This window comes from Balaenoptera physalus (genome assembly GCF_965194825.1).
Source record: "Balaenoptera physalus genome assembly, chromosome: 2".
Classification (NCBI taxonomy): domain Eukaryota; kingdom Metazoa; phylum Chordata; class Mammalia; order Artiodactyla; family Balaenopteridae; genus Balaenoptera; species Balaenoptera physalus.
In genome coordinates, this window is record NC_138883.1 from 143,077,983 (window position 1) to 143,097,913 (window position 19,931).

Sequence of the window (19,931 nt, forward strand, 5' to 3'; positions counted from 1 at the left end):
CAGTCCAAGACAGGATAAGGAGCTTGAGCCAGAATGTAATCAACTTCAGAATGGATACTTCCTTCATTGAGAAAGTCTTGCTATGGAAAAAAATGTCAGCTGAACTAAACAGTGTGTTTAGCGACACTGATGATCTTCAGTTACTGGCCCACAGATCAAACTCTGAGTAGCAATCATATGGAGAGCTACTCCTCTTAAGCTCCAGAGAACTTCATGTATGATCTAACCCTACTCTACACCAAAAAGGAAAAAACCATCATAGACTAAACTGCTCATATCTCTATTCCTCACCCCCCTCTGTCCTCACCCAAGCTGGTAAAAATATTTTAAACATTTTGGCTCTCTGAACTGTATTTTCCCAGCATTTCCCATATTCTACTGACACATTTTTGCTTTGGATGTGGTAACGCTGGTGGTGAAAACTACCGCCCGGGCAGAGAACTCTCCTGGATTATGTTAATTTAGTTAGTCCAACTCTCAGTATTCCAGGGCAGCTCATCATTCGCCCACACCAGCTCCTCTTCCCTTTAATGAAACACAGTGATCTCACTCAGATCTGTGCGAGTCTTCCCATCCAACTGCATCTCTGCTGATGCCCAGTGTCCTTCCAGGTCCTAGACTCTCCCAAGCTCCTTCCACCTGACAGCATTCAGACATGAAGACTCTGCACCTAGCTCTTAGCAAGGCTGGCCCCACTGTACCCTTCAGGCCTCCACCATGTGAGGTTCACCTTCTCAGGGAGGCTCTCCCTAACCCCTCTAAGTTAGCTCCCTCTTGAATTCTCCATTACAGTTCCCTACAAAACATCACGAAACTCCCCTCAGTTTGCAACTTTATTTCTATGTACCTGTGTGTCATCTCTCCCATGCAATAAACTATGAACACAGGGCAGGGAGCATGTCTTCTTCATTCATTATCGTATGTCTCATTCGTTATCGTGTTATTATAGGTGTATCTAACACAGTGTCTGGCACTTAGTAAGTACTCAATAAATATTTGCTAAATAAGTGAATAAATTACCAGGTCAACTACTTAAAGAAGGGGTTTCTAAGGAAAACCTATTTAAGCAATTACTAATTTATAAATCAAAGAAATGTTAACTGCTTAAAAAAGAGAGAGAGAAAATAATAAAAACATGAAAGAAAAGGTGTTGTGGTTATCATACCTTGCCTCTCCTGTCTGAGACTCCATCTGATTAACCCAAGATTTGTAAATATCCACAGGGTCGGTTTTGATATTGAGAGATTTGTCATCCATAATCTCCTTCACCACCGGGGCCAAGATCTGTCTCAGCGCATTCTGGCCCCGGGCCCCACGGTTGAAACTTACAACCATCTTAATAACTGTAGGATTTCCTGTCACGATCTCTTGAATCTGATCTACTTTTGACCTATAAAACATAAAATACAAATTCAGTTCAAACTAATCCCAAATCTACCAACCTAAAGGTCCTTCCTACTTAAAGATCCCATCTCCTAAAAACAGAAATACGATAGTTGGAAGGAAAGGGGTACATGCTCTTTCTCTAGAAACACTCCCCAACACTCATCTGAACACCGGACCTTCCTGCTTAAAGATCCCATCTCCTAAAAACAGAAATACGATAGTTGGAAGGAAAGGGGTACATGCTCTTTCTCTAGAAACACTCCCCAACACTCATCTGAACACCGGACCTTCCTGCTGTTGCTGCAAACTCAATCATAGGAACATGATCAGGTCCTTCATTAGCTAAAGATGTGAAATCTTCATGTTTGGATCAGCTTTTAAAAAATTCTATCTTAATACAGAATATTCCTAAAACTAATTTAGCAAATCTCTATCACCTCCCCAGAAACAGCGACACTTTAGTGTTTACTGTATTAGCTTATAATTAGTATATTAGTTTATATTGTGTATATATTATTAGTTTGTATTGGTATACAGTATACATATAATTAATATATGTAATTAATTTGTATTTTTAGTATAATTAGTTTGCATGAGTGCATAATCTATATTATTACATTATAAAAGGTAAATGCTTCTTTAGAGTAAGTATTTCACACATGTCACAGTATTGAGAAAAGGCACAGGCAGGCCTGAATCTCAAACTATGAGCACCTATGACGGTGGGGAGGGGTCCCATGTATGCCCTGCAGAAATCTGTCCGTACTTGATCTCCTCCTGCAGTGCTGTCTTAAAGAGCCGCAGGAGCAGGTACTCCTCTCGCTGGTTGGATGCGTAGTTGTAGAGTGTGAAGATTACAGAGTCCATGAACTTGGTGGACTTGTTCTGGGGCATCTGAAAAATCAGCTTCGCCAGATAGGTGGGGTTGGTCTGAAACGAAAGCAAGGGATAAGTAATTTCTAGATGACATGAAGGCTGGCACAAATATTCAAGATTTTTCAGCTTGAAGGATTAGAAAGTACCTGAGTAATAAAGAAAAATAAGACAGCCCTTTGCTTATCTCTCAGTGGAAATCAGAAGGACTTCCACAGAGATCTATGCATCAGGTTTTCTTGAGGAAAAGTAAACTAACTAAATTTTGCAATACTAATTCCAGGAGCCACTCACCTGCAGTAAATAAAACAGGTGTTGATATGCTTCCAACTTCTCTCTCTTCTCCTTGCTCAAAGCCTTGAGACCTCCCTTCTGTTTATTTAACATCATCATATCAGACAACTGTTCCTTATTTTTTTTGGTAAGTTTTTTACTGTGGGAAACCACGTCCTGTAAACAAACACATATACATAAATCAAAAAGCTTTCAAACATGAAACTCTGGGCATTATGGAAAGGTCTTTTAGCACCTAAAAACTTTCATGAAGGTCTACTGCACTGGCAGATCCCCTAAATATTTTAGAATCACTACACTGTACCTTATTTTCAGTACATCAGTCAAATCTATTCCTACTTCCATCTTCCTATAAAGAACCTCATCTATAAAAATGTCCACTGATTCAGGAAACCAACTTCTAGGAATCTATCTTACAAAGTCTTAAACACAATTAAAGCTACATATACATTGAAACATTAACTGCAGTGTTATTCCGTAATAATAAAAGTTGAAAATGTCAAATAGTCTAGAAAAAAAGAGGTAACTCAGATTATTTCCTGATAAATTATTACACTGATGACTTATCATATGGAAAGTATCTTATCCTCTATATTAAATAAAAATGTAGGATATAAAATGATTGTTAGGGTGGTGGAATTATGGGATGATTTTTATCTACTTTTCTCTATTTAAAATTCTGTGATTAAATCATTTGATTTCTTATTTAACTTAAAAAAAAAATGTATGGCGTTCACTGAGAAGAAAGCCAGCCTCCTACCCCCTCCCTGCAAGTTACCTAGGGAGAGACAGGGGTACCAAGCAGGACGATGTACCCCAAGGCCCTTACTGGCACTGGACCATACCTGTAGTGTAATTTTATTTTTCACTAGCAGTCCAATTTTGATATCCATGAGATTGAGGTCATTCTCCAGCTGCTGGTTAGAACGGATGAGGGTAACGACCTCTTCCCTCATCTTCATAAGATCAAGCTCCTCCTGAAAATCCTGGTCACTTTGGTCGAGCAGGTGGACAAATTTTCGGACCACAACCATAGGGGGATCCTCAGCATTGACTGACAGAAAGAAAGCATGTGTCAGACGAGGAATGGAACCGTCAATAAAAGCTCTGTGTCTTGGAAAACATCAGCACTGTCTTAAAAAAAAAAAAAAGCTCTATTCACACGTAAGATATTTGTTTATTTTTGAGATGTGCAAAGACAACCACCAAGTGCAGTCTTCCCACCAAGTGCAGTCTTCCCAGTCATGCTATTGCTATGTTGTTATGTGGAAGGCGAATACAGCAAGCAACAAGACATCAAGTCACAGGTGAGCAATGGGGCTTAAGTCACAAGCAGCACCCTACCCCCCAAGCCTTGCCTGCAGGACAAGAAAAGAGATCCGTGGAGAATACTCAGAACCTGACGGCTCTCAACCACTGCCTCAACTGTCCTCTGCTGAGCCACAGTTACTCACTGAGAGTCTTGTAGTCATCACGAGCTTTGTTTGCCCGAATAAAAGCCTGGATTTTGATAATGTCGTTTATCTAAGGAACAAAAAAAAAAGAAGAAATTCCTTTGTTCTTCTGTCCACCACAAACACAACAAAACTAACTCTACTGGTCCTTGTCACCCAAGGGTACTCACATGGTCTCGGAAATACTGTAGGCGATCTCTGTAGCGCTTTCTAGCTTGATGCATCCTTGCCAGGGACTGAATCTGTGGAAAAGGAAAAGGGGTTCCTGGAAATTAGAAGAGCCCTTCATCTCAACACATGTTATGCTCACGCCCCACGTTGAGAAACCCTGCCTGGGCTACACACCTTTATAACTTCATCTTTATGGGAGCGCAGGTAAGCTAAGCGGTCCTGATACGCCTTCTTCTGCTTGTATCCTCGCCACTGCGACTGAAACCATCAAACATTACATGCGACGCATTATTTCCCAAGGGTCAGAGGAAGTTAAAAGACTTTGTCTTGAGATACCATCCAAGTGCAATTCATGATGCAGCTTTAAAAAGGATCATGTCCACCAGTGACAGGGGAAGGGGAGCCTGGGCTGTACCTCCACCAGGAGAGCACACTGGCTAACTTCCACCTCCCTGATGTGAGCACAGCACTTCACACCTTAAAGTGAATCTGCACAGATGCTCTCATAGGCTCCTTACAACAAATCAGGTGAGGAAGGTAAGATAAATATTAGTATCCCCATTTATAGATGAGAAGAGGTTTACCACTACCTGGCAGTGCTGAAGCCATAATTCCTAACCCAGAATTCTTTCTGTGACATTGTGCTTCCCTGTCATTGAAGCAAAATCGCAGTTGCTTCTCTCAATATTCAAATCTGACACAAAGGAACAGTCTTAGAAGACAATGAGGTGCCCAAGAAGAACTGCCACTGAGCTGCACAACTCACCACACTAAACAGCATTGAGCACACGTTAATTCCAATGGTAGTAGAGGAAGTGTTTGTCAGAAGAAGGACAAGACTAAGAGGTCAGAAGACAGAGGACACACTCAGACATTCGATCGTAGGAGCTGACTGTTTATTACCCCTGCTCTAGAAGCCCACTTGCTGTCTGTATAATAGGCTCTGAAATACCTGAATGCAGGTGATGGCAGGGATTTGTTTCTTTAGGAAATTCATCCTGGATCGGAATTCCTGCCGAACTAAGTATCCCCTGCAGCAAGCCTGCAGCTTGGTGATCAAGCTTTCGTTGGCCAGCCAAAGCTGTTCTCGGTTATATGCAGCAGTCACCCCAGAGATGGAACTCTGAAAAAGCAACGGTCACGTGAGAAGACAAACATAGGTGAGAATGGACACAGATTTTACATAGTATCACACAAACTAATGCTCAAGGCTTTCCAAGGCTATACTAGATCTTTAGCCAAGAAATGGGAATGCAGACTTCAGATCTATTTTTCAAGGCCAAGTTGTCCTCACATCCCCCCAAAAAGTCATAAACAAAAACTTCACCTTCTTTTACCTCATATGTTATTTCCTTTACTCACCTACCTAACACTGGCTGTGCCAGGAACTGTGCTTGCTGATCTGGGGTCATTGCTGACAAGAAGACAGAGTGACAGGTGACAACACCAAGGCCCAGAGCCCCTGGAATGACACAGAGGAGGGCCCTGCAGGGGAGTGGACAGACTACAAATGGTCTTGAGAAGTAGCCTAGAGTGTCTGAACTGTTACTACAAGCACTGGAGAACCAGCAAACTTTTAAACAGGAATAAAACCATCGGATTTATTTTTAGAAAAGCAGCACTGTTAGCAGAGTAGCTGACAGATTAGCCTGAGTGGGTGAATTAGAATGCTGTTACCGTATAATCCAAGTGGGAGAGGACCTGGCTTGAATGAGGGCAGGAGTGGTGAGAATGGTTAGTGAGAACACCTGGTTACCCAACTAATATCCATGGTATATGAACATACCATATATCCCCCTGTCCTTGGTATCAGAGCCTTGATTTTTTGTTTCCCCTGGGCAACAACGTGTGCAGTTAAAGACTGCACTAAATTCTGGAAAGCACTGATCTAGGTTACATATTAGAATAATCCAAAAAATGAGAGGAGGTGGAGTACAAGGTCTGCAAAGAACTGGGAGAGAATAAAATCAAGAGACAAGATAAATGATAAGTTTGGGAAAAGAGACTTCTCTTTTGGGAAAAGAAAAGGATGAAGGATTCAGTGAAAATCCAGATTCACTGAAAGGGAGGAAAGTGGAGAGTGGGAGAACCAATTTGATGGTCACTATTTTTTGTTTTGTTTTGTTTTCAGGGAGGTAGGAGGTTAGGTAATGTGCTGAAGTGAGGTAACATCACTCCTCTGTTTAAAATTCTTAGGTCCAGGGCTTCCCTGGTGGCACAGTGGTTAAGAATCCACCTGCCAATGCAGAGGACACGGGTTCGAGCCCTAGTCCGGGAAGATCCCACATGCTGTTGGAGCAACTAAGCCTGTGCGCCACAACTACTGAGCCTGCACTCTAGAGCCCGTGAGCCACAACTACTGAGCCCACGCGCCTAGAGCCCATGCTCCACAAGAGAAGCCACTGCACCGCAACGAAGAGTAGCCCCCGCTCACTGCAACTAGAAAAAGCCTGCGCACAGCAACGAGGACCCAATGCAGCCAAAAATAAACAAATTAGAAAAAAAATCTTAGGTCCATACACAAAACACTAAGTAGGAGTGTCTCTGTGGAGGTTAGTAAGATTCTCAAAGGTGTACACGACCCAAAAAGAGTTAAAAATCACCCTGCTGGAAGATCACCCTGGCTTCCTTCACATGGCCCGTCAGGTCCTTGCCTCTCTTCTCTGCCTCCTCCACTTCGCATGCCAGTCAAAGGACCACTCGTCCTCCCTGAAATGGCCCATGTTCCTCCAGTCCTTGATGTCCTTCCCCACACTGTCCTTTCTGTCTAGAATAGACTTCCCTCTGTTTCTCATCTGCTAAAATGTTATCTATGCTGTCTTTTTCCAGGATAGAATTAACTGCTTCCTTAACATTTCCTCTATTTTACTGTTATTAGAGGATCTATTTGTCTCTGCCTTACGTTGCAGTACTCAGTTCTGTGCCTGCTGTTTTTACCACAATATTGTTAATAACTGGAAGGTAGAGACTCTGATACATCTTTATAGCCTCTCAACGCCCAACATAGAGTTCAATGAGCTTAGTTAAATTTAACCACCTGTGAAACCATTAGCAGTGAAGGTGAAACACTGGGAAGGTAAGAGACTATAATTTCCCTCAGAGGAGAACTTTAATAAACACAAGATAGAAACTCATTCCTCTGATAGGTGAGTTCTGAAGAAAGGGACTATTTCAGTTTTTACATATGTGAACATTCCATTTTTTTCTACACAGGATTTGGGAATAACTGTCCAATGGAAGTAGATAACCTTTTAAAAGTCCTTTACTGTCCCTTCTCTCTAGGAATCTTTGTGCGTATTAATCATGTGTCTAATCATGACCCACAGGAGCTCACTGAACAACTTCCCTCAATATATTTCCCTCTCCTTTCACATACATTAGACAACTCCAGTTTGATAACCACGAGTTCAGCACCAGGTAACGTTGGAAGTGCTCAATAGCCCGTCAAGGACAAAGTAAGTGACCATTACATACAAGGACTGCAAACTTAGTAGCTCACCTTAAAAACTAGCAGTGGGCATAAGGTAAGTACACACACAACTGAAACAAATCCAAGTTGGTTAAATTCTAAATGAATACAGAGACTATGGGGGGGGGGGCGCTTGAAATGAAGATGGAGAAGGGAAGGAAAAGGAATTTTAATAAGAGTCGTAGAGGAGGTGACACTTGAGATGGGTGTGCCTGGAAGGATAAAATTTTGACAGATGTAGACGGCAGGGGAGGTACATCTCACGACAGCAGGAACTTTGTTTCGTTCATGACTATATCTCCAGTGTTTAGAAGAGTGTCTGGTACACACAGGAGGTATTCAGGAACTGCTGAATGAGGAAATTCTAGTAAGAGTGAACAGCATAAGCAAAGACACAGGATGGGAAAGAAGCACTTTAAAAGCTGCTATAAGAAAAACTGCTAACTTTATGTGAAAGTGCAGGATATATTCTAATATAGTATAGTTGGAATCTGTGGAATAGTCAGAAGAGATTAAAAATGTACATTGGGAAAGATTAAGAGTAGTTGCACTTAATGAGAAGTCAGAGCAACTTTTTTTGTTCTTTGCTGGATCATCCAGTTTTCTTTAAAAAGCACACAACTCATCTGACTTAATTCTGTAATCCAGATGTTTTACTAATTTAGGCCTTAAGCACTCCCACTGGAAAAATTACTCTAAAGTAGTTTGTTATGTAGCCTTAATTTTAGTCTAGGGCTTCTGACCACATGCCCTGTTCCTCCTAAGCAATATTACCTCTAAAATACAGGTACTTTCTCTCAGCTTCTTCTTTTGTGAAGAAATGTGACCTACCTGGATCTCCTCCCGAGAAAGCTGCATAGAATTTTGCACAAAGTCGGGGGGTTCATCCCATCCTCCTTCCAGCGTCTCCAGATTGTGATAATAATAATAGCCACCTTTCACCCAGTGCTTCACCCACTTGCTGTTATAATCTCCTGGCAGAAAATAAAGGAAAGATGAAAGAAACCCAGAGCCACACTTCCCACATTCACATGTCTAATACCACAGGATTGTTCTGGTAAGGGTTAACAAGCTGAATGAAGACCATTCCAAAACCTGTCCCTGGGTTTATGAGAGTAAAGAGCGATCCTAAGTCCCTCTTAAATTATGACTTTGTAATGTCTCACTTAGCTCATTCATATCCACAGTATAAAAAGAAAATACCTATGAAGTCCAAACGGGGAAATCAACCTTGACTGCCTCTGTTCCTTCCGAAGCCTATACCTAAGTAAGACCTTGTGTGTCAGAAAACTATTCTGATAAAACACGTGCAGCCATTCAGCCTCTCTAGTTAATTTTAAAAAATGGGCCATGAAACGGGATGAAAAATCTTATCTTTATTCCCCTCTTTTTGCGGATAAACTACTTTTAAATATCTACAGGCTTAGGTAATCAGAACTACTAACACCCTATGAAAGATAAACGTTTTCAGAAAACTGACCTTTTTATTAACACAGCCACCCTCAAGAGGAAGAAAAAGAATATTTTCAAAAATAGGAATATTATCTCCTTGGGTCTTTAAAATAAGCCTAATATTGTATTCTGAAGTACCTTTCCCTATAGCTTGTCCCTTTGCTCTACATCTGCCCTATGATATTTTCAAGTTCTTACTTTCAGGGCACATATCTCTTTACCCAAACTCACCTGCTGCCAGTTTTTTCTTCTTGGCTTCAGCAAGGTCACTCTGGTAAGTTTCACCACATTCAGGGATGACGCCATACAAGCCGACATCAGGGGAACGAAGGGCACTCAGTGTTTTTCCAACATCGCCATTCTCCACTGCTTCATTAATGGCAAAGATTCCTAAGGCAACTATCCCAGAAGAGAATTGTTACTGGAATAGTATAGAAGGTGTCTAGATTCACCTACTAGCAAACTGTTCCCCCTACATCTTTCTATCTTGGCCAAGCTGAGTTCTAAGATACGGAGCACCTCACCACCCCCACTTCCCACCAGAGCAGAAATGAAACAACTGATACATACACCTCTGTGCTTCTTGGGTGTCTTTGTTGGACTGCCAGATTCCACCTTGAATTTCATCCAACCATAACACAGCGGACTCATCCTGGGTTTCCTACAAACCATTAAAAGCAAAACAATACTAGAGTCATCAAATCAGGGTACATGTCATGATGGCGGCTTCTGAGACTCAATTAGAGATAGAGGAAGAAGTTTCCAACATACAAGACACATGGAATAGTCAACAGGAAGAAGCCAGGCACCAAAAAACTGGTAAAGGGTTACAAGAGAAATATCACAGATGTAGGTGATGGATGTAAGAAGATGGATTCAAGTTGTTCAGGAGGACAAGAGCTGCTAGAAGGGGCAAAAGGTCCCAACTGGGAAGGGGCCCAGGGACTTAAATACTGTGACAAGCACCATGACATGAAGTACTTTTTAGAAAGCCTCCTTTGCCAACAATATTCAGAGGGAATTAATATTCTCTATGACTACTGTTTTTAGGACTATCAAGACATTATCACATGTGAAGCCAGCAGTCACTATAGGCAATTTAACCTTATCACCAGCTTATACTCTAAAACTTGAAAGTTGTATCAGTTGTTGGAAACTTAAAAACACATTTTCACACAGAAACATAATAAATGGTGATTAGTTTTCTCAGCATGGCCAACAAAAGCCTCTCTAGTCCATAGTGTAGTTTGAGATGAATACTAGGGACAGAGGTGAAATAGAAGTGGAGTCTTTTTCTCCTTCTAGACAAGGCACCTCAGGTTTTAAAGTGTCCAGGTTGAGAGTCATGTTTGAGGCAATCCTGACAGACCCAAAAAAAGTAACTGTTCATGAGGCTTGAGCTAATAGCAACTGGGATAAATAGTAGCTCAAAAATCCATCGAGACTGCCTGATGTAAATATAATTTGCCAAGGCACCAGTGAGGCGGCTGGGATCAGTAACTATAACTGTGTTGCCAGGTGAGGCAGGGTCTGGGCTGTGGGGCAAAATGGAAAGTTTCACTGCCTTCTGCAGGCCCAGCAGTTGAAGTGCAAAACCTTCGAGGAGGCTTGGTTTTCCTCCTGCGTTACTGGGGAGAGATACACAATATTTCACTCAGCAGAGCCAGGCAGTCACAAACCCCTGCAATTTATAAAGTGCCTTGGTGACAGGGTAAGGCCAAAGGAAGGCATCTGAGATCGAAAACTTTCTCTCTAATTCAGAGTTTTAGAAAGATCATTTAATTTACAGTCATAAGAGGCACCGTCCCAATTTAAGAAGCTCATAGTCTTGGTAAAGGAAAAGAGTAACCCGATAAATAGAATGCAAGAACAAGTCACCTAATAGCTGCAGAACTTAGCACTTTCCTACCACTGGTCAGCTTCTGTTACTGAAAATAGAAAATGGCCACACACAATTCCCTAGAGTCATACGAATAAATACTGGCAATGCTAAGCAACAGTTTCAATATGAGACGATACAATGAGTCAGCAACAACTTAAACTGAGAAGTCATAAGCTAGACAGCTGAAGGTGCAGTCTCCAAGAGAAGTGGCATAAAAACCCTTGCACCCCCAAAGCAAGTATTTCCACAGAACCAGGCCACTTCTGGCTCAGTTTTAGGCTAATGCACGCGTCAGCCGGCTCTGAGCAGAGTCTACTGTAAGCAAAGCTTGGGGGCTTGGTACACCTTTCTTGCATCCAGAGAATGGCACAGCTTATCATGATTTCTGACCATTCAGAGTTTTGTCTTCTCTGCCCCGGGCAGACTAAAGCAGAAGGATTAAAACAAACACTTCCATACTGAAGGAGGCAAGATCGGGGACATACACCAGCTCATCCCAGTGTGAGGAAAGAACAGGCTCTCTCTGCTCCAATTAGATCGAATAAGATGACAAAACCCAACATCCTCCTGTTAAAGTTTGCTCTAAAGATTAACTCAAATCACTCAGTAGAGAGTTAAAACCCTGAACGAGATATTGTGGAGAATACTGAGATAAAATAGATTTAATGTGAAAATGCTATATAAAGTATAAGGAAATAACATCCCCTAACAACTCTGACTGACACTTAGAAGCACACTGACTGCATTTTAGAAGAGGTAAAGAGATAGGGACCAGAGATAAGAATCAAACGAGTGGGCAATGACTTGAGGTAAAAGAGGTGGAGAAGCCACAAGATACAGCGAAAATAAAGGGAAAAGAGATGAAAGGATGGCTACCGTACATATATGTGTGTATATATACGGAAAGCACAAACACACACACTTGCAAAGGGCACTTCTCACCCCTTAAAACCTCCTTAAAAGTCTCTCCTATTATATGTGGCATGGATGCATGTGTCATGATTGATAAAATATTACACATATGTATTGATAATATATATGTAACATATTATAGATACATATATGTGTAATATAAATGTAATGTTTTATCTCTCATCACATATGTAAACTATGCTATATATACATATAAACCACTCCATACCTACCATATACACATGTAAACACACATACATGAATCTATACAACATATTTATCAACACAAGCACTGATCAATCAGAGTGAAGCAGAGATCTTATGGCCCCTTGCTGGTTTAGGTATTAATCCTCTAGTTGCTCATAGCAGAAGTTCAGGGAAAGAGCTAGAACTGGTGGTGGAACACATTTGGGAGGCCTGGGACAGGAGCAACGTACCAAACAAAAGTACTCAATATTCTAACAACTGGTACAGCCATGTCAGTGCACACCAGCTGATTTTTAGCTACATTCATGTATGCCTGTCGGTCTACACTCAGACTGTGGGGTGGGGGAGGAGAAGCCAGACTTAAAAATCATTCATATTTGTAATTATAAAATGAGTTCCTTGAGAATTCCTGATATCTGTGTCTTGGCATTCAAACAATACTACCCAGTGACCAGTAATCTACTTTTAGCAAGTATTCCAAAGGCACTAAATTTAAATGAAGAGAGAATTGACAATGGTGAAAACAGTAGAGGAAGGACCTCTGAATATCCCCTCCTACATAAAAGCAACAAAAACACTGACAAAAGTCATCAGAATCAACTTTTTCAAAACTATAGAAATTAACCAAAGGCTTGCAGCAATCAGAGTTTATTCAAGAAGAATAGTTGACTCTCAGTAACAACAGTGAGGTCTATGGCACTTAAATTGCCCTATTCCCATTTGTGCTCTGCCCACCCCCCTCTGCCCCCACCCCATACACACCTACCTCCTTCAAAGCCCTATCTATTCCCACAGAACTGTCATTAGTTGACATGTTAGGTAGTTCCCTGGAAGACCACAGCTAGGCTGTCTTTATTTGACCTGACTTAGAGCTTGCCCAGTGCAAACAGCCTTTTCTCCAGGGGTATTTGTCCAAAACAGTAAGAGGTAATTGCTTCACATCACAGATGCCTGGGGCAGTGGGTAAAAACTTAGGCAAATAATAGGTTAACCAAAAAGCTTAAAAGGAAAAGCTAGAGAATGAGATGTCCACAGAGAGCTTTGAAAAGCTCTGACAAATTCCTGGGATGGGAATCTAGAAGGTCATAGTGCATTATGGGCTATGCACATGCTCAGAAGAGATCTGATAAGGCTGTAAGCTCTGACCTCTGGCTGATCTTGAGGCTCTGGGCAAGCATGAAGTGAAGGGTAAAGCAAAATTGTAAACTGCCTGGCCGTGAGTCGAGGGCATGCCCCAACACACACAAAGGCCCTCAGCAGAGGCTGGGAGCTTTATTGGTTCTAGGCATTTAAGGAAATTTCTGACTAATCATTAGCTGACCACTAGCTAACCAAGCAGAGACTTCAGTGGACACACATGACAAAGAATACAGACTTGAAAAAACTGAAAATCACTAAACAAACAGGGACAACCATAAACCCTGAGGAGGGGGTAGAATCTGATTTCCAAAGTTGCCCCATTATTAAAATGTCCAGCTTTCAACCAAAAATTACAAGACATGCAAAGAAACAAGAAAGCATGGTCCAAACAGGAAAAAAAACAGACAACAGAAACTGTCCAAATTGAACTTAGTAGACAAAGACTTAAATCAGCTATCTTAAGTACGTTCAAAGAACTAAAGGAAACCATATCTAAAGAACTAAAGGAAAGTATGAGAACAACGTCTCACCAAATAGAGAATATACATTTTTTAAAAAAGAACCAGATTAAATTATGGAGTTGAAAAATACAATAACTGAAATGAAAAATTCACTAGAGGGATTCAGCAGATTTGAGTAAAGAGAAGATCTATGCATAATGGAATTCCCTAAAGGCAAAGAGAAAGAGGCAGTTTACTTGAAGAAAATCTGAACAGACCTATAACAAATATAGAGATAGAATCAGTAATGAAAACATATCCCACAAAAACAAAAACAAAAATTCAGGACCATGTGGCTTCATTGGTGAATTCTACCAAATGTTTAAAGAACTAATATCAATCCTCTACAAACTCTTCTAAAACATAAAAGAGGAAGGAACACTTCCCAATTCATTCTATGATACCAAAACCAGACAGAAAGATATTACAAGAAAAACAGATCAAATTTAAATTAAGATCTTTCGCTTGCTAAATTTGGAACTCAGATGATTATTTTTAAAACTACTCCCAAGAGGAACTTAAAAACTGAGCTCAGGCTTAAAAAAAGACAATTACACCTAAAGTATAGTCTACCCATCTGAGCATGGCAGTGTTAAGCACATTTTCCTCTAACTCTCCCCTTCCTCTGCCTTTGATGAACTCTGAAAAGCTATTCCACAGCAAAAGGAAATGCTTCAAACTCTAGTCACATCCTCTAGAAGTTTAACTCCTATGACCCGAACAAAAGGAGCAGTAAGGCCCATCACATGAGTGAGAGCTGGTACAAATTATATCCTCAATCTACTTTCCTTTTTTAGACATGGACTCAGACCTAGCTTATTCTTTCAAAACCCATTCCTCTGTCAGTCGGATCAGATATATAAGACTCTTTTTGGACTAATAAGGCAGCAAAAAATAACACTACCACCACTGGCCTACGCAGAATCATTGCAGCCAGGCCCCAGGTTAGAGATTCTGAATTAGCAAAAATAGAATTAAAGCTTAGGAATCTGTATTTTTAAAATGACTTTTCAAGCGTTCTAGTCATCAGTCAAGTTTGGGAAGCTCTGATCCAATAAACTGATATCAAAAACAGACCTCTATTTACAGCTTCCCTACAGCCAACTGCTTCTCACTTGAGTAAGTAAAACCAGTTAATGCCTTTGTCTCCTCGCTACAAAATGGGGGTTGTGATTCAACCTTCACCACAGGATCAACTGACATGCACAGCAATGACCCTCTTAAAAGGAACCTGGTACTTGCTACACTTATATGTTTAGGACACAGTAATGTCGACTACTCTCATGACAATGGAATCAAAGGAGATCTATCAACATTATATTATCCACAGCTCCTCCCCCACAACCCAAACTTCTAGACCCCACAAGGCTGTCGGTGTACAATAGCTCCCTTAACACAAAAGCCCTGATCTGTTTTACTACTTTTGGCTTCCCAGAAGGAATGTGACCCCCTGAATTAAGAATTTCTTTTAGCTCTACTGCTTGCTGCAAGAACCTCACCAAAGGGATCTTCTAAGTCAGAAAAGAAAGCTGTGGTCCTCCTTATCCAATTGTTGTTAGTTAGGAAGAACTCAAAAGGAGGTGAATCACAATTCCGAAAAACAGATGGTCATTATGCTTTCATCACAGAACAAATATCTGAGGGCCTACTAAACACATGGCAACTTCCTATTCAGCAAGAGGACTAAAAAAGGAGTAAATCTTGTCCATTTCCTCAACAAACTAGCTGAGAGGCAAGACAAACTTTTTAAAAGATGGGTTTGTATTACAATTACTTTGGAGAACAGATTCATAGCAGCATTATCCCTAATAGCCACAAAGTGGAAACATGACCATCGACTCATGAATAGATAAATAAAATGTGGTACAGCCATACAATGGAATATTATTCAACAATAAAAAGAAAATACTAATACATGCTACAGCTTGTATAAACCAAGCTAAGAGAAAGAAGCCAGTCACAAAGGGCCACACATTATATGATTCCATTTATATGAAATGTCCAGAATAGACAAATCCATAGACAGAAAGTAGACTGATGGTTAGCTAGGACTGGAGAGATTGAGAGAAATGAGGGGTGACTACCTACAGGTACCAGGTTTCTTTTGGGGGTAATGAAAATGTTCTAAAATTGATTGTGGTGATGGTTGCACAATTCTGTGAATAGACGAAAAACCACTGAATTGTACACTTCAAAACAGTGAGCTGTATGGTATGTGAATTATATCTCAATAAAGCCATTATTTAAATTTAAAAAAAAGAAACTTTATGGCATTACCTACTAAAGCTTAACATATGTATTCCCTATGACCCACAAATTCCACTTCCAAATGTATACCAAATAGAAATGCATACATATATTTACCAAAAGACATGTACTAGAATAAATCAGGATAGTGGTTACCACTGTGCTGGGGGGCGGGGAGGCCGGAGGTGAATAAGGATGTAAGGGGATATAAGGGGGTTTCTGTTAATGCTTTTTATAATCCGAGCACCAATTACATAGGTATGCTCACTTCTGAACATTTATACAACTGTATACTTAAATAACTGACACATTTTTCTGGATCTTATATTTCAATAGAGAATTTCTTTAAAGAGACATAAGAGATGTGTCTACAACCATAACAACAAAGAACAACAAAAAAACCAAATGTGTAAAATAGCTTAAGCTTCTGGAAGGCAGAGTCTATGACTCTTACATCGTGTGTCCCTCCAGTGCTCTGAATCTAAGGGTGCCCAGGAAATAGTCATTGAGGGAACACCCCACCTCTATCTCCGTTCTAGGAGGGATGAAGTTCTCGGAACAAAAAGGAACAATTTAGTGCCACTCACCTGGGCTTTCTCTCTCTTTGCTCTGATCAGCGTGTCTTGGTAATGCTGGGCCACTTCTGCAAGGACCCCCTCGAGTTTAGCTGCAGGAATCTGCAGGGCCTGCAGAGTCTTTTGGGCATCACCTTCATCCAGGGCTTCATTAATTAAACCAATGGCTAAAATCCCTAAATATGAATGGACAAAAGGTTATTTTTTAGATTAAGAAATTGTATAAATAAATCAGTCTTTAAACATGCTAAGTGACCATAAATCCTCTATCCTAGAGTTACCATGATTCAAACTACAATTTGTCATCCATAATATTAAGTGGCATTTAAATCTTTTTCCTTTAAATTTAGTGGTTTTTTTCATCTAAGTAAACTCCCTTATATCCATATTCCTATTGAAATCTCAAGTCCTTTTGTTTTATTTTTACTTGCTCTAACTTAAGAGTGATGAGGATTTTGATGAAACTGGTTTTATAAAGGATAGCTTTCAAGTATACTCCAATGTGTGATCAAAACCATTCTTGATTCACAAAAAGTCAAGAGTTCAAGGGATCTTAAAAGTCACCTAGTGGGACTTCCCTGGTGGCGCAGTGGTTAAGAATCCGCCTGCCAATGCAGGGGACACGGGTTCAAACCCTGGTCCAGGAAGATCCCACATGCTGCAGAGCAATTAAGCCCCTGCGCCACAACTACTGAGCCCGCGTGCCACAAATACTGAAGCCCGTGCCCCTAGAGCCCATGCTCTGTGATAAGAGAAGCCACCACAGTGAGAAGCCCACGCACCACAACGAAGAGTAGCCCCCGCTCGCTGCAACTAGAGAAAGCCCGCACACAGCAACGAAGAACCAACGCAGCCAAAAAAAGAAATAAATTAAATAAATAAATCAAAAAAAAAAAGTCACCTAGTTCAACATTTTTATAGAAAAAAAAAGATGAGCCTTAGGAATCTCCTCTCCAACACCACACAGCAAACAAGTAAGAAACGGAGAATCAAAGCTCAGGGCCTCCTACTCCAAGGCAAGGCTCTTCCAAATAAATCACTGAATATTTCTCACAGGAAACACTAATTAAAACTAGAAATATTCACTCCTCAGGTATCTCAGCCAACTGGACTACTTTTGTAAAGACTCTGTTGTATAATAAAAAATTTGGCTGGTCTTTGTCCCTGGTTTCTGGAAAGGAGGCTCTAAACCCTTGGAGTTTCCCAAATGATAGGAGTATCTTCATTATCCATAGTGGGCCCCTAGGACCACACCTGAGTTTATGCCAACCAGGTGACTCCTGGTGTGCCCCTAGAAACTTTTGGGATAGGGGCTGGTCATGCTGGAAAGACCAACCATGTGATTAGAAGATTGGGGCTTTGAGCCATGTGATCTCAGAATATCAGCCCAGCTATTCCAGGGAGGAGAGGCAGATTGGAAATTGAATTCAATTACTTGGCCAATAGTTGGCCATAATTCAATCAATTATTTGTATGTAACGAAGCCCCAATAAAAACTCTGGATATCCAAAGCTCAGGTGAGCTTCCCTGGTTGTGATACTCATCAGTGGGCTGGGAGGGCAACACACCCTGTGGATACAGAAGCTTCGAATTTGGGACCCTACCAGACATTGCCCTACTGGTCTCTTCTTTTGACTCATCCTGATTTGTATTCTTTACAATAAAACTATAACCATAAGTATAGTGCTTTCCTGAGTTCTGTGAGTCATTCTAGCCAATTACTGAACCTGAGGAGATAGAGGGGACCCCTGAATATATAGCCAGTTTTTCAGAAGCGTGGTGACCTGGGAACTCCAGAGATTAAGGCTGATGTCTGAAGTGAGAGGAGCCTTGGGGAGGACTGTGCCCTCAATCTGTGCAATATGACCTAACTCCAGGTAGTTAGTGTCAGAACCACTTCTTATAATAGCATTTAAAAATAACAGATCATGTTCAATTCACCTCCTGAAAATTTTAGTTCTTATTACATACTTATCTAATTATAGCAGTTGCCTGGTGTTTTGAAAACAATATACAACTAGCTTTTTGAGACAGATAAAGAGAGAGATTTTTTTTTTTTTTTCCAATTTCCAAAAATCCTCCCGGGAGTAGTGTTTAGAACCAGCTCATAGAATCACATTATCTGTAACTGTGACATTATCTGGGGGGATGGGAAGTAGATTACTCACTCTCATGTTCCTCCTGCACCACAAGATTCACATGGTCCACACAAGCTTGGATGTCATTCCACGTAATAAATTCATTATTCTCTGCATGTGCTTGAGCTTTCAGTTTCATCAGCTCATCGAGATATCTGCCCCATTCCCCCAACAAAAGAGACAATGAAGTGCAACATAAGAAAAGGGACCTTCAGGATTATTTTGGTTGACAGGAATGAGAAGACATGGGGGCAAAGGATCCAAGGAATAGAGACAGCTAAGGAACCCCAACAGCTTGAAGTATTCTAGAGGTCAGCTTTGGGACTGAGGAGCTTCCTTGAGCAAAGTGTAAAACTGCAAGGATATCACTTATTCTTAACGGCCTATTTATATTACATGTTCTAAATTCCAAGTAAGACCAACTCTGGAATCAGAGGCAGCAGCTCAAGCAATCCCTCTAAAGACAAGGAAACAAGGCCATACACCAGCTAACAAACACAGAAGGAATGACAGATCAACAAATCACCATTCAGCAACTTTTACTGAAAGTATATGGATTTAGGCAAGGATTATCAATTGGGGTTAAAAATATTAGATGAACGGTTAATGGGGAACTGGACATTTTGATGGTGCAAAAGGTACAAAAAAAGATTATGTTCTGGGGCTTCCCTGGTGGTGCAGTGGTTGAGAATCAGCCTGCCAATGCAGTGGACACGGGTTCGACCCCTGGTCCGGGAAGATCCCACATGCCGCGGAGCAACTAAGCCTGTGTGCCGCAACTACTGAGCCTGCGCTCTAGAGCCTGCGAGCCATAGCTACTGAAGCCCGCAGGCCTAGAGCCCGTGCTCCGCAACAAGAGAAGCCACCTCAAAGAGGAGCCTGTGCACCGCAACGAAGAGTAGCCCCCGCTCGCCACAACTAGAGAAAAGCCCACATGCAGCAACGAAGACCCGATACAGCCAAAAAAAGTTACATTAAAAAAAAAAAAAAAAAGATTATGTTCTGGTGATAAGGGAGAAAAATAAATATGCAATGGAGAGATTAGATGACTCCCTAATCAAGGATCAATCTTAGTATCTCTAATGGTGGGGACAAGCAGATTTTATATGCCTCTTGATATGAGAAAATACGAAACACACGTCGCCAAAAATATTTAATGGAATCTTGACAAGACTTTAGACCTAATTTACAATTTACAGGAATAAACCAAATATTAGGAAGCAACCAGAAC

General features: G+C 40.9%; 1 protein-coding gene and 1 long non-coding RNA gene across 2 annotated transcripts in view; one reads left to right on the top strand and one right to left on the bottom strand.

Moving 5' to 3' along the window:
• Positions 1 to 19,931, top strand: part of LOC309654629 — a 266,307-nt gene that overhangs the window by 86,279 nt on the left and 160,097 nt on the right. The gene's annotated exons all lie outside the window — the stretch shown is intronic.
• IQGAP1 (IQ motif containing GTPase activating protein 1) overlaps positions 1 to 19,931 on the bottom strand; it is a 101,033-nt gene that overhangs the window by 21,820 nt on the left and 59,282 nt on the right. The window contains exons 14-26 of the mRNA XM_082448517.1: positions 18,731 to 18,855; positions 16,575 to 16,738; positions 9,670 to 9,760; positions 9,331 to 9,498; positions 8,479 to 8,621; positions 5,131 to 5,301; positions 4,353 to 4,436; positions 4,178 to 4,249; positions 4,008 to 4,077; positions 3,399 to 3,607; positions 2,554 to 2,709; positions 2,153 to 2,316; positions 1,166 to 1,390 (exon numbers count right to left, since the gene is read on the bottom strand). Coding sequence (XP_082304643.1) covers positions 1,166 to 1,390; positions 2,153 to 2,316; positions 2,554 to 2,709; positions 3,399 to 3,607; positions 4,008 to 4,077; positions 4,178 to 4,249; positions 4,353 to 4,436; positions 5,131 to 5,301; positions 8,479 to 8,621; positions 9,331 to 9,498; positions 9,670 to 9,760; positions 16,575 to 16,738; positions 18,731 to 18,855 — 1,842 coding nt within the window. The remainder of the gene's footprint in view (positions 1 to 1,165; positions 1,391 to 2,152; positions 2,317 to 2,553; positions 2,710 to 3,398; positions 3,608 to 4,007; positions 4,078 to 4,177; positions 4,250 to 4,352; positions 4,437 to 5,130; positions 5,302 to 8,478; positions 8,622 to 9,330; positions 9,499 to 9,669; positions 9,761 to 16,574; positions 16,739 to 18,730; positions 18,856 to 19,931) is intronic.